The sequence below is a fragment of the Dendrobium catenatum genome, unplaced genomic scaffold (genome assembly GCF_001605985.2).
Source record: "Dendrobium catenatum unplaced genomic scaffold, ASM160598v2 original_scaffold_4309, whole genome shotgun sequence".
Classification (NCBI taxonomy): domain Eukaryota; kingdom Viridiplantae; phylum Streptophyta; class Magnoliopsida; order Asparagales; family Orchidaceae; genus Dendrobium; species Dendrobium catenatum.
This window is the reverse complement of record NW_021322770.1, coordinates 41,889-57,551: the sequence shown is the minus strand read 5'-3', so window position 1 is coordinate 57,551 and position 15,663 is coordinate 41,889. Positions and strand designations below refer to the sequence as shown.

The following is a 15,663-nucleotide window of genomic DNA, read 5'->3' as shown; positions in this document are numbered from 1 at the left end:
ACAGCCGTTATAGTGGTGGTGGATAGGCTGAGTAAGTACGCACATTTCATTCCCTTACGACACTCCTACACCGCAGTGACAGTGGCAACAGCATTCATCAAGGAAGAGGTTAGACTGCATGGGATTCTGGAGTCTATAGTTTCTGACCGAGACAAAGTGTTTCTCAGTCAATTCTGGAAGGAGTTGTTCGGATTACAAGGAACAATTCTTAAGAGAAGCACTGTTTATCACCCACAGACGAACGGACAAACGAAGTTAGTCAACATGAGCCTGGAGACTTATTTGAGGTGATTTTATTCTAAAACACCACAAATGTGGGTTAAGTGATTAGCATGGGCTGAATATTGGTACAATATCTTGTACCACTCAGCTTCTCAGATGACACCTTTCAAAGTGTTATAGGGGGAAGAGGGGGTTATCTTGCATTTGAATCTTTTTTTTGAGATCTAGGGTTTGTGTTCTTGGGCTCTAGGCTACGGCTAGAGATTTGGAGAGTTTTTCCTTCCTCTCGAATCGAAGGAAAGTTGTATCTTGCAAGTGCTTTTCATCTCTTATTAAATAAAAGTGTTTGCTTTGTTTCTCTTACGTTTTCTCTTTCGTTTTCTCTCCGAATCCACTGTTTTCCTGTGTGGACAGCAATTTTCATCCGAGATCTACTTGGTTATTGGTGTGAAACACTTGGAAATCCAAGTGTTTCCTATCAAAAGCACACCAGTCTCCTCAGTAGAGCAATACTTGGCGGAAAGGGATAGGGTGTTGGAGGAGTTAAAGAAACATCTGTTGAGGGCACAGCATATGATGAAGAAACAGGCAGATGCACATAGGAGAGATATCCAGTTTGAAGTAGGGGAGAATGTGTTCTTAAAACTGCGGCGCTACAGATAGAGGACAGTGGCCAACAGTAGAAACGAGAAATTGTCTCTAAGGTACTTTGGCCCCTACGAGATATTGGACAAGAATGGAGAAGTGGCGTACTATTTGAAGGTACCCCTATCTGCCACCATACATCCAGTTTTCCATATGTTACAGTTGAGATAGCTCTTGGGGAGCATGCAGTTAGTGCAGATTTACTAGCAACTTTAACATAGGAATTGAAAATGGTCTTAAAACCACTGGGGCTAAAAGGGGTGAGATCAAACAAAGAGGGGAACAAAGAAGTACTTATTAAATGGAGAGATCTTCCCGACTTTGATGCTACTTGGGAACCATATGAGAGTGTGAATTATCAATTTTCTTCATTTCATCCTGAGGACAAGGTGAGTCTTTGGGAGAGGGTAATGTTAGGCTGGTCCAAGCTGAACCGGTCCCTCCTAGACCGGTTCATTACTACAGGAGGCAAGCCCATATAGGGGGCGGAATCTGGAGGGGGGCAGGACAAGGGTGGGGCCCAATCATTGATTGGAGCAAGGGTTTAGGAGGAAAAATTCAAACTTGGGGCCTATTTAGGGATTAATTAATTGTATTTCACTTTAAGCCATTTTTTTTGGCTAGGGTTAAGGTTATCTTGAATTTGGAGACTGAATTTGAGATCTCGTGTGGTGTTTGGGTTCTAATCTTTGGCTAGAGATTTGGAGAGTTGAATCTTCCTCTCGAATTGAAGATTCTTGTATTGTTTGCTATTTTTCTTATTCTTTTGCTGAATTGGAGATTTTATATTGTTGTTTTCTCTATTAAGTTTGGAATTTCTGCATCAACTTTGTTGAATTTATCTGAAATTCAACAATTTCCTGCGCTTGTGGTGGTTGTTTTATATCACATTGATTCTTCTTCAAAATATCAAAAATCTGATGAGTTTACTTTTAAATTACCTAATAAATAGCAAAAAAATTATTGTTAATATTTGACTTAAAAATACTATACAATATTTCATGATTTTGATTTTAATGAAGGTTGTTGAATGGTATATATTACGTAATTGTTATTATGATATGTGCACTTTGTTTTCAATGGATTTTAAACTGAAAAAATCTCATCATGTGTTGTGCCTTACGTGTTGACAGCATTCATCAAAACTTGAAATTCTAGCCTCTGGAATATTCTGCATCACAATATTAACTAAATAACTAAAAATACTTAACTTTTGTGTTTAAGAAAATCAAATAAATTAAGTGTAATTACAATTTACCCAAATCATTTGATCTCAACAAATACATAAACCGAATGTACTTAAATAATATACAACTAACCCCTAATGCTTCTAATTAAAGTGTAATGATTGTTTTTTACCCTACAAGATGATGAAAGAAGTGGTGTCCCTTTAGGTCTTACTTCTCAGCCCAGATACCCACAGGCTTTTCAACTAAAAGCCTCATAGTTTTGGTAATTATATTAACTTTGAAATGTTTCAAAATAGGTTACATAAACTATACATGATGAAAGGCTCCAAAATAGATTACTTTGAAAGGTTTCAAAAATTTATATAATCAAAGTCGTTAAATTATTAAAGGCTCAACAAAGAACTGTTATAGGCTCAAAAAAGAATAGCGGATAGGGAGAAAGAAATTCAAGAAAGGGTAAAAATAACATTGGTTAGGATTTCATTGATTCATCATCCCTAGACTATCAAATTTGAAATGATTCTGTTGAGAAGATAGTCGACCCGACCCAACCCAACAATGAGGCATTTGTCAACAACCATAAATTGCATCATCCAAAACTAACTGCATGATTTCAAACTTGATAGCCTAAGAATAATAGATCCATGAAATCCTAACCAAAGCTAATTATAGCCTCTCATAGATTTCTTACTCCCTACCCACCATCCTTTTTTTTAAATCTACCATAATCTTTTGCCGATTCATTGATTATTCAACAACTTTGACTATATAAACTTTTATGAAAAAAAGATCATTGGTTCACCCTCTAGCCTACAAATTTATCAGTCTTTAAGTATAAATTGTACTGTCAAGTTAATAGTTTTTTAATCATAATATTTTTTTTACAATTAATCTAAATAAATCAAGATAAATGCATGTTTCACATATCGGGAGTTACTCTTAGAGATTCCCACGAGTGTAATTAATCTTTAGGGAGCCATATATATATATATATATATATATATATATATATATATATATATATATAAGCATTATTTCTCACTATGCCTTACACATTTAAGAATAAAAAAAACCCTTACACATTGAATTATGATTTAAAAACATTAGATCCAATGATACAAATCTATGCAATTGCACAATTTATAGTTAGTCATAAAAAGTCTATTTTACAAACAATTTTTACTACTTTGATCCTAACTCAATGTCATATTTTATGCATATCCTCCAATAAGTCTATAAGCATTATATTAATTTAAACATCAATTACTAGTGCAACTTGATTCTTGCTAACACGAAAAAAATTACCGAATTATCTGATTGCCCTTAGCTATATGATATATCCTTATAAGAAATTTTTCTTCACATGCCTTCCCCGCCCTATATTAATATCATCGATATGTGAGCTAGTAAATTATAGATCTTGCTTTTTCTATGCACTCCCAACAACAATAGGAAAGGAATGTTTTGCTCTATTGTTGGGAGTGTTAAGCTTTTCAATAAGAAATGGTTAGAGCATTACTCAACCCTTCATCACTTTTTGAATTTAAATGTTGTTTGTCCACTTATTAAGAATTTAGTTATTATTTTTTTCAGTAAGCACTGAGAGTTTTTCTCGTTGCCAACATCATTACCTGCATCAAAAGTGGTCAAGTCCACAAAGAAACAAGTAAATATCCCCATCCTAACTGCAAAGAAAAAAATCCCACACTTACATGTAAAAGAAGAATTTTAAAGCAATTCAGCAATTGCTGCAATATTCAGCAGAGGAATGTAACAGGAATTTAAGTAAATTAATAAAAAAAAAAAAACTCTATTCATTATATCATATGTTTGCGGTTCTTAAACATTTCAATTATAGCAAGGCACGAAGTAACTCAATTCAAATCCATCAACTAGAAAACCGGACAAAAATCTTATTTGTTCTCAAAAATAAAATTCTTAGATTTGCAGCGAGCCAACAGTATAAAATTAAATTGTTAGCAACATAACATATTCAATTCTATAATATACAATGTAAGATACCTGAAGTGGCGTGCCAGTGATTAGAAGACGATAATTGGTATTATATAGTCTCATTGTTTTTGATAGGAGAGAATTTTCATTCTTTATCCGGTGAGCTTCATCAATGATCACATAACGCCAACTAAAGCGTTTTAAGGCATTTTTTTCTTTAATAGCCATCTCATAACTTGTTACAAGTACATCGAATTTCCCAGCAACCAGTAAATTCTCCCGTATGTATTTCTAGAAACAGTAGTAACAATAGAAGATCAGCAACAAGTCATAATGAAAAATGTATTGCAACACACCATAATGAAAGATGCATTGGAACACAAGAAAATCAAGATAAGAATCCATCTGACCCTTTCATCAGGATTTCCTAGGAACTTTACAGCACGTAAAATGGGACAGAAGCGTCGAATCTCATTCATCCAGTTACCAAGAGTAGATTTTGGTGCCACAACCATGTGAGGGCCGGTAATTGCTCTGAATTCATGCAAATAACCCATCAAGGAAATGGTTTGCAATGTCTTTCCAAGACCCTGGACACGGTAAAAACCATAAGTTTTAAGTTAGACGATAAAAACAAAGAACAAAGAGCTATTATAAGGTTGAAAATATCAAAAAATAAAATTTATTGCAAAAAACTACATCATGTTCTAACTGAAAAATAATGGAGCAACTCATCTTTAAAATCTACTAAACAAGAGAAAACATAGGAGAATACCATCTCATCCGCAAGAATCCCATTAATGCCATTTTCATACAATCGAATCAACCAATTTAACCCAGCTAATTGGTAATCTCTCATCTTACCCTGTATACCTGCAAGACAAACAACAAAACTGACGTCACACTTTCAATTATTTTGCAACTTTTTAACCATGCAATATCCCAAAAAGGGACTAACATTTGCACACTAAGTTTTCCCATGAATCAGGGGGCATTCATCTGAATGAAAAGATGGCTAGAGTGCACATAACCTCCTTAAAGTAACACAATCCCACATAACAATATCCCTATTAATTTATCAAAGGGAGTTTAAATTGGACATTTAATCAAAATACACAATCTTCACAACTTAATTGTATTAGATTAGCCAATAAAATATAAAAGAAAACTAAGCAAGACTTGAGTATCTATCTATGAATCTATGATCAAAAATATTATCTTAAAACCCCAAAAATATTAGAACAGTTGGCCATAGTAGCAATGATTATCATTATCCATACATTTCCGAATTCTGAGTCTTGGTATAGAGGCCAGAAATCTTAGTGGCTGAGATCTTGTTGATGTAGATCTCCTTTTTGAGATCCTATCCTTTCAACCAGGCTACAACTTTAGAGATGAAAGGCTTTAGAAGAGAAAGAATTAGAGATAGAAATGAAGCAATCAGGCTTGTATTCCCATAGGGGGGAGAGAGAGTGTGTGAGAGAGAGAAAGAGAGAAGACATCTAACCTAAGAAACTATGCTATCATGAGAGATGGATGGGGAGATGAGAGAGAAACTGGGAGGAGGATGAGAATATAGAATTCATCTGAGAGGAAGGCCAATTAGAGAACAAAGAGTTGAGAGGAATCAAAGAAAAATAACTTAATTAAATTCATAATGTGAAAAAAAAATTCTCCATTCAATATTTTAGAAATAGAATTTACAATTTAAATTTAAAACTAACCCTACCAAGCTATTCAAATTCAAATAAAATTTTATTATCTAACTTAAATTTAAAAGGAAAATATCCAAAACAATAATTTATATCCAATGTTCTAAAAGGCGAGCCATAAGTGAAGCTTTGCATGTCAAGAGGCAGAACATAAACCCCATAAATGTTATATTTTTAGAATAATTCCAAAATAGCATGTGATTCATATTCCAACTACAACAATTAATTTAAGGAACCTAAAAAAGTAAAACAAAATAATCATCAAAATAAAACAAGATGGATTAATTGTTGAAAGTTTTTTTGCAAGGTGATGGAAATAAAGGACAATGAGGAAGCTTTGCCAAAGCAAGCAATGATCAAAGATATAGACGAGAAGAGAGAAGAAAGAAAAACAAGCAAATTTCAAGCTTAAGGCTTTAATATTTTTGTGGGATTGTTGGAAAGAAATTTATTTGACTTGACTCATACATTGACTTTAGGTTGGCTCATCGTAGAATATTTTTGTTATTACAAGTGAAAACTAGTTGTGAACAAAAGCTTAAACGCTAAGGAAATTTCTCATACATTTATATTTCAATCATTTTATATTGGTTATCAATTTTTTTAAAAACTCCTTATTAGATTTGTGCTTGCATCATGCCTACATCTATGGATCTACTACAAAGGCTAGCAAGAAAAATAGAAGAGTTTACCACCAAACTTAACGTCATTGAAATCAAGACCAAATAAACCCTCGAACAAACTTTGCCATATCCACATCATTTTCTTAGTTCAAACTCCTATTGTCACTAATCACCATGGTATGTAATCCTTATTTCACTGATTTTAATTGATTAATCATAATGATTATTTATTAAAAAAAACTCTCTACTATAACCAAGATTTTTAACAATACAAATTGAATAAAATTTGATAATTTCATTGGATGATTCATACTGAAGGATTTTAAGAAATTTACATCTCCAACAATGTATGTGATCCTATTACATTCTTCGCAAGTGATATCATCATCATTTGCACTCTTCAAAAAATAATTTTTTTAATGGAAGATATGAGTATCTCAATTAGCATTCCTACCGCTCTACACATTGCTTCATTGTTAATGATTATCTTAATAACTTTATATAAATCCAACCCCATAATTCCTTTTTTATTTGATTTCTAACATAAAATGTATCATTATATGCTCATTCAAAATTGATGGTCGTTACAAACAAAAAACAAATTTCATAACTCCCATGAAATTTATGTCTCTTCTTTATGCATAAATACAATAATCATAAACAATAATAATTTCCTTTTCATTTGAAATCTCTTTAATCGGCTCAAGCATTTTTTTCAGCATTGGCTTTTTCCTTTTCAAGTTATGTTGTCCTCAAAAGAAAAAAAAAACTTAGCAAAATACATCCAATGAGACTGTTGTTGGCTTATTATAAAAAAAAAAACTAAAATAACAAGAATTTTATTGCTAAAAATAGAATGGTTATTAAATATAACATGCGAGCAATTTCATCATGTAAATTATATTCTAAATTTCAAATTAAATGCACTTGCAACAACTTCCATTGATCCAAATACTTTCCTTTTTAAAAACCATAACCTTTCACCCTAAATAAATTCCCACTTGATTATCACTGGATTAGAGCCAACATACCCAAAAGAAAGAAAAAAAGGGAACCTTCTTAAACAAGATTCTTCTTATTTTTCATAACCAACATTGTGAAAATTGGACCTAGCATAGAATTGGAACAAAGAGAGATAAAAGGTTCATTGATTTGATCGGAGTTGAACCGAATGACGTAATAAATAATAAAAATTATTTTTCATTTAAATACAACATAATAATATAATAATTATGCAATATTGTAAACTTGTAACTAAAAATAATAAAATTCATACATAAATAATATATCTTATAATTTTAAATTTAAACATATTTGATTTTTAAATTTAATTCATATTTAATATAAACGACAAAGCATAGTTATTGTTTATTTAATAAGAAAATATTTTAAAATTTAATATGTATTTTAAAATAATAATTTAAATTAATTTATTAAGTTAAATATTTTATTATAAATTTATTAATTTAATTATATACCAATCAGTTTTTGAAATCAACTATTTCATATCAAATAGACCAACCGATTTTTAAAATCAGCATTGGTTCATCGATTAACCGTTCAAACCGATATTTCGAATCGGTTAAGGCCGATCCGTTGCAAAACCAATTTTGGGAATATAACTGATCGAACGACAAACTGGTTCACGGTTCAACTGATTGAACTAGTTGGTTTTGTCTGATTTATAAAACATTGCCCATAACATCTTAATCTACTTTTTACAATTTTTGATATTGTATGAATATTATTTTCGGGCGTGATCAAATGGGCTACCCACTAAGCAAGTGAACTCTTACCGTAGAATATCTTTTTTTATACTTTCTTAACAAATATAGAATTAATTTTATCCCGTTGTCTTGCTCTTATTTTGTCCAATTTGAGTATACAAACACACACACACACACACAAGTAAACTCTCTTGAGATGTCTTTTTAAAGTGATCTAGATCCCACCATGGACCATACCCCTTGGTCACCATTGTCTAACCACTTAAGCTCCACTAGCTACCATGATTTAGAAGCTATCATAATGGGCTCTTATTTAGACCAGCTAACCTACATGATCATTATTTATACACTTCAGCAATATCATTAGCGCATAACTTTCAAAACTTCATTCATTTGTACTACATAAAAATAATAAGAAAGAAATAAATATATTGTAATTATTTATCAAAATTAATTTCATTTGAGTACATTAATGCTGACTGCATTTTACTTTACATTCATGTCCCTCGTCATACTACATTCAAATATTATATGTTGCATAAGGACATTAGACTACATGATTATTATCTAAATTTGCTTTTTGTCATACTTCATAAACCTCTTTTCAATGCAATTAATTTGTTAATATTCGAAGGAATTATAAGGCTTCGAAATTAATAGATCAGTACAAGAAATAAAAGATCACATGTACATGGGCTTACAAATACAGGGTTAACAGTACCAACAAAACACTCCAACTTTGCATGTTCATGGGCACATGGAGCTGGAGTCTAGCTATGTTGTGTTTGACTATGTTAACTCAACTCTTTAGAATTTTTTCAAGCGAGGTAGAGTTGATGGTAAAACAGCAAAGGAACACTGAGTTTTATTTGATTACTCTCTTTATTTCTACATTTATTGTAATGTTAATTAAAGTACATTGAAATTTAATAAATAGTTAGTTATTAATAATATGAGAACTTTATTAGTGGATTGCAGTTGATTAGACTGTCATAAAATGTACACGTGCATGGGAACATGCAAGGTGGCCATCCATGCAACGCTTCTCAAGATGGCTGAACAGAACATGATATAGATTAGGTTGAGTTGAGTTCAAGTAGAAGAAAAAATGCATCATTAAACTCCTCGTGCAAGGCTCAACCAAAAAAAAAAAGTAAATTAAAATGCACTCCAAGTCAACAACCTAAACCCCACCACCACAATAACTCAAAGTAATACATCAACCCACTTCCCAATTTGCTTGGACCAATCAGCCCTCTATAAGTTCCTCCTATGTCAATTTTAATTTTGAAAAAAAAGTGATGTCTTAAAAAGGATGTAAAAGTTATGTAAGATCTATCTTTTGTTGAATTAAAAATTTAGAAAATTATTCCTTTTGGATCAAGCTTGATGGCATGATTCTTATTTATCTTACTATAATTTCATCTCCACCACACGAACCATAGATTCACAAACCCTCACTCAACTCCCCTCTCTATCCAAATTCAAACTTTACATCCCTCAATTTCACCAACATTCTCAAACCCTCAAACATCCAAGCTCTCAATTTGGACCTACACAACCATAGCTCAACCTCATTACAACATTCTAACCTTCCCAACAATTTTTAATAATCATAAGCAAATAAACATAAATTTTAACTCATGAAAAAAGTTAGATCTAAGTTCAATATAAACTTAAGTATAGACATAAATAAAGATTTGAGTCCTACGTCGTATCACTTAGTTTCATCACATGCTATGATCAAATTTTAGCACAACAATATCACTTCTCAAAAAAATATTGCATGATACAAATTAATATGTGAGGGAGATTAATTAATGGTAAATAAATATTTCAAGCTAGTTCATCCAAAAGATTAATTCAAAAGTAAAAGCACATTTCCCAACATTTCTCTCAAACCAAAGCATTATGTTAGAACAGTCCAACCAATCCGACGGGACCGACTTACGCGAACAGAGGAGAAAATGTCTGCCTCATGTACACGTCGAACGCAAGCCGCAAGTGTTAGGGAGCTGTTTTGGAAGGATTTTTGAGTGATTTGGGAGGGAAATTTGAATGTAGGGATTGTTTAGAGATTTCCTTTTGAATTGTATGCATTAAATAGTTGGTTTTCCTAGGGTTAGGGCATCTTGAATTTGACTGAAATGCAGATCTCTTAGTTTCTTTGGGCTCTAGCGGCATCTAGAGATTTGGAAGAGATAGATCCTCCTCTCGAATAAAGGATCAATTGTATCTTGGTATTTTTCATTTCTATTTCATCAAATAATACAATTTATCTACTGTTTTCATGGTTTTGTGTGGATTTTGTGGAGAATTATCGCGGTTTTTCAAAGATTGATAGGAAATACTTGAGATCTACAAGTGTTTCCTATCAAATTGATATCAGAGCACGTCGATCTAAGGGGAACCAATGGCCGGAAGGAAAGTGAAAGTTTTGGAGAGAGAACTTGGGCAACTCAAAGCATATTTTGAGGAGAAGATTGTTGATTTCAAAATCAGATCACATCCGTCAATGAAAGGATGGAGGGAAAGTTCGCCGTGGTGGAAGACGTGTTGAAGAAATTAGTTGAAGTCAAACCCAAACCGGCGACATCGGAAGCAAAGGAAACTACCGGCGGTTATGGAAGAGGTGGGAACCCTAACACATTTAGGGGCAGGGAATATCCATAAGTGGAGATCCTTAGGGAGAAGAAGGAATGCCTCCTCTTGAACCACTTTCTATGGAGGAGATGAGCATTGGCTATGCAAGAAGGGTGTTGAATTTGTAAGGAGATGGGATGATTTCGATCATCGGGGTGTTGATTTTGAAAGAAGAAGAGGAGATTTTGAGGAAGGATTTGGGTATGAGCATCGAAGGAAAGAGCGTGACGATTGGGAAGCACCTCCTCTTCGAGGAATGGGAGGCTATGAAGGATTCAGGGGAAACAGGGGTGACCCGAAGGTGAGAAAGCTGAATATGAGCATCTTTGAAAGCGAGGACGTACATGGGTGGATCTACAAAGTAGAAAGATATTTCACCGTCAATAAGTTGACAGAGAAGGAGAGATTGACGGCAGCGGGCCTATGTTTGGAAGGGAAGGCTTTGTCTTGGTACCAATGGAGGGACATGCAACGACCCATACAAAGTTGGAGAGAATTCAAGGATTGTTTGATGGGAACGTTTCCGAACTGGCATGGGAGAACTTCTACGAGCAGTTCTTCGCCTTAACATAGAATGGTTCAGTGATGGAGTACCGGGAGAGATTTGACTACCTTACTAGTAGATTGGACCGCCTTCCTGAGACAGTGCTAGAGGAAAATTTCATGAAGGGACTAACACCAGAGATCCGGACAGCAGTTAGAGTAATGAGGCCTCGTGACTTGGGAGAAGCTATGGAGCTAGCTCAATTGTTGGAGAATCAGAGGCACCTGGAGAGAGAAGGGAGGCAACAGCTAAAGAGGTTCGAACAGGAGGACCACCACCTTTCTGGCACCAAAGGAGCCTACATCGAATACTTTTTGGGAGACTTTGAAGGAGAAGACTATAGGAGTAAGACCTGGGGACAGCTTAAAGAAGCTCACAAAAATGGAATTACAAGAGAAAAGGGCGAAGGGGCTCTATTTCAGATGTGATGAGAGATATACGGCGGGACATAGGTGTAAAGACCGAACTCTTCAAGTTCTTACCGTTTGTGATGAAGAAAGAATGAAGGAGGGTGACGTCTTTCTACCTTGCAGACAAGGTGGATCTTTGGGAGAGGAGTATTGTTAGACCCATCCAGCCGGACGCAAACAGAGGCGGAAATGTACGCCTCCTAGACACACTGAACTCAAGCCGCAAGAATTAGGGTGCTGTTTTGGAAGGATTTTAGAGGGATTTTGAGGAAATTTTGAATGTAAGGACTGTTTAGAGATTACATTTTGAATTGTATACTAAATTGTTGGTTTTCCTAGGTTTAGGGCATCTTAAATTTGGCTGAAATTTTAGATCTCTTAATTTCTTTGGGCTCTAGCGACGTCTAGAAATTTGGGAGAGAGATCCTTCTCTTGAATATAGGATCAATTGTATCTTGGTATTTTTCATTTCTATTTCATCAAATAATACAAATTATCTATTGCTTTCGTGGTTTTGTGTTGATAGGAAATACTTGAGATCTACAAGTGTTTCCTATCACATTAGCTTTCCACTTTTTATCTAATTTGACCTACTTAGAATCAACAAGATAGATTCACAAAATACTATAAGCGGTCAAGAAATAATAAAAGAATAAGATGAAACCATACATTCCTCGACAATGTAATTTATTTATAAGCTAACAGTTCATAGAAGAAATAAGGGCAATGGACTATTAGATTTTAACATTGTTCAAGTTACTTCTACAGCTTACCAACGCCAAGTTATAATACAAAAAATTTCACAAACAATGTCCTCAAATATGCCTCTGACTCATATTACATGTTTATAAAAATAGAAGGCAGTTTGTTTGAGCTATGCAGAGTTTTCAAGGTTTAACTGCAGAGTTTTCAAGGTTTAACTGCAGAGCTTTCAAGTTTTTAACTGTGTTAAACGTCTAAGTTATGCTTGTCTATCCCATTAAATTGTAAATTGTTAATACATCAAGGTAGAGAATTAAAAGAAAATTTGAAACAAATGTATTAACATAAAGAATTATCATGATAATCACCCATATCCCAATTACAGAGCTAATAGCATCCATAAGCCTAAAAAACAAAGGCCTTTAAAAGGTAGAGAATAAGACAATTTTTACAACATCATTCCTAAATTAAGATGCCATTCCCAGCAATGACTCATGCAAGTAATGATATAGCACACCCATATATCATAGTCATCTTCCATTGTTTTTAAGTGACAGTATGATTAAAACCTTAATCGTTTCAATAGCTTTAAGCTAACGAACTTTGTTATCTGATCCGCATTCAACGGCATCCACATACAATGAAAAATGATGTGTTTGTTTAATAATGCATGATATATGAACAATATCTTAACACAGTCTTCTCCAATATTTCTGCAGCTAATTTTGGATAAAATGCATGCAACTTCAGCTAACTTATAAAAAGAAGTAAATCAATTCATTAAAATAATATCAGAAAGAAAGCTTACAAGATGGCTGTGACACCAACCGTGTCCCTCCTGCACCAGCAAGACTGTCCTCTTCCTCTTTAAGATATTCTTCATCTTCCTCCTCCTCAGTTAGTTTCGAAGCATGACGCCCCCTATGAAAGTAGCAAAAACGTAAATAGAAACAAAAGTCAATAGTAGAAAGTTTAGTCTCTCCTTTAATAAAAGGAATAAACACAAGTAGCCACTAGGCATTATTACAATACTTTCATCAATACCTAAGAATAGTTTCCTAGGAGTTCTCAACAAAAATGTAAACAGAAAAAGACTTGATAGAAGAAAGGTCAGTTTCTGCTCTAATATCAGGGATAAATCCTAGGCATTTAGTACAATCTCTTCATCAATACATAAGAATAGTTTCATAGAAGTTCTATAAATTTTATCTATCTGCTAAAATTGAATGTAAACAATATTACCGTCCTCCTAATTTTTTCTCAGATGCAGATTGACTTCCACTAGCAAAATGAGCAAATATTTCAGTCTGTTGGAGGAGATACTTGAGCCGCCCCTTCCCTTTATTATTCTGTCAATGGACATACTATCAATAAAATATACACAAAGAAACATTGAATATAATACATCAACAAGAAACTGAGGCAAACAACTTTATAGCTGCAGATTTTTCATTCCAGAGCATTAAATGAGCAAGCAAAAAAAAAAGAATCAGAAGTATGATTAAGAAAACAGGTATAGAAGATGCGTCTACTACAATGTGAAGTGTGTAGACACAGGCTCAAATTCATGAGCAAATCAATAAAAAGTTAAGCTAACCGCACAAAACATAACCAACCATGTCAGCATCAATGGCAGCATTTTGTGCACTCAAAATTTCTTTAACTTTCTGCTTCTTTAGCCTTTGCATTTCCTTAAGACGTGCTTTCTCACGCTTGCCAATCTCATTGGTCAAGGATGCTTCCTCGACCTGGAAATGGATTAATGTAAAGGATCACATTTCCTAACTAGGGATAGAGAACTCATAAGAAAATTATATATCAAAATAAAATGGAAAAAAAAAACTTCACAAACAACAAGATAGGTTACTGGTACATAAATACACATGGCTTGAAAACATAAAAACAAATAACGTAAAAAAAAAAAAAGAAACTGTTGTCCAAAGAGTAGCACTCTGGGAGAAAAAGTTATCAAAAGATTATGTTAGTCAATGCTTTTTTCTTTTGCTTTTCATCATAATAATATATCTTAAGGGAACACTGTCAGTGGAAAAACAAAGCTGATTGTTCAATATGACTGACACTTATAAACAGTACTTAAAATACCATTAACAGACTGAACCTTTCTTTAACATTCAGGCTTTGAACGGGAAAACAGTCATCAATAGAGTATCACAGGCAAGGGGGGTCAGCCATCAAATCTAAAAAACAAGTAGACAGGCATCAACACTTGTCCCTACAGTATCAATTATTTACTATAATAGGCTGATGCAGATTGCAGCATATGAGGAGAAATTCTTCAAGATACTTCCACGCCCTGAACAGTGAATTAACCAACAAAAAATAGCCTACAATAAGACTTGCAGCATCAAGAAACAAAGAACCATTTTGAAAGGGAACTTTGAGTCTCGTGACTGCAAATCCACACGTTAGCACATTAAGACCATAAAAAAAAGATCCAAACGCATCGCCTGTAACAGCAGTAACCAGTAGAATCTCACGCAACCTTCATTTCTTAAAATTTGCAACAACAGAGTTATATATATATATCAAAACCATCAAATCAATCACTAAGATAACGGATCAAACCGTTAAATAACTGATAAATTGCAGAAATCTGCATAAAAACCTAGCAAGGCCAACTTCATCCCAGCCAGAAAAACCAACCCGCTTCCATCATACCTCATCCTCATCATCGGTCCTTTCCGCATCCACGTCGTCCTCCGTCGACTTCGAATTATCCTCCTCGTCGCCAGGGCTAGCAGTCCTAGCCACCGCTTCGAGCTCTTCCTCGTCTTCCTCCGCCATCAGGCCGTCCTGCGTCCCTTCTGCTTCCGAGGAGGAAAGAGAGCCGCTCGAGGTCTCCTCGTCCGATGGATCCCTTTGCCTCGCCATCGCCGGTAAGAAAATCACAGATCAACTGATGGTTTTCGTTAGAAGGATCGGATTCGCCGGTCCTAATTACCCGACCGGAAGCTAAAAAGATGAGAGTTTCCGATTAAATACATACGGACTGATAATGATTATTACTTTAGGCGTATAGCTAATTGTGTAGCGAGATAGTTCGGCAGGAAATGGCACGAGCTACACAAACAGCTATACTATACCAGAAATAAAGAAGGCCAGCTTACCGACTTCTATGTAGCCGCCAAATATTTTCATTTTCCCGCCTTGTCCTATGGGCCAACAGATCCTACATAGTTTTGCCAAATAACAGGCCCAACCCAATAGACTTACATGCATTTTCTTCTTTTAAATTACTGCTGAAATTATATCCACTTCATTTTTTTTTAAA

At 34.3% G+C, this 15,663-nt stretch overlaps 1 protein-coding gene across 1 annotated transcript in view; it reads right to left on the bottom strand.

The window, feature by feature from the left end:
• The window catches only part of LOC110107306 (probable chromatin-remodeling complex ATPase chain), a 32,646-nt gene extending 17,292 nt beyond the window's left edge, over window positions 1-15,354 (bottom strand). Inside the window, exons 1-7 of the mRNA XM_020837531.2 lie at window positions 15,051-15,354; window positions 13,988-14,119; window positions 13,614-13,720; window positions 13,180-13,292; window positions 4,786-4,883; window positions 4,421-4,600; window positions 4,080-4,301 (exon numbers count right to left, since the gene is read on the bottom strand). Coding sequence (XP_020693190.1) covers window positions 4,080-4,301; window positions 4,421-4,600; window positions 4,786-4,883; window positions 13,180-13,292; window positions 13,614-13,720; window positions 13,988-14,119; window positions 15,051-15,263 — 1,065 coding nt within the window. The 5' untranslated portion in view covers window positions 15,264-15,354. The remainder of the gene's footprint in view (window positions 1-4,079; window positions 4,302-4,420; window positions 4,601-4,785; window positions 4,884-13,179; window positions 13,293-13,613; window positions 13,721-13,987; window positions 14,120-15,050) is intronic.
• Between the last annotated feature and the right edge of the window lie 309 nt (window positions 15,355-15,663).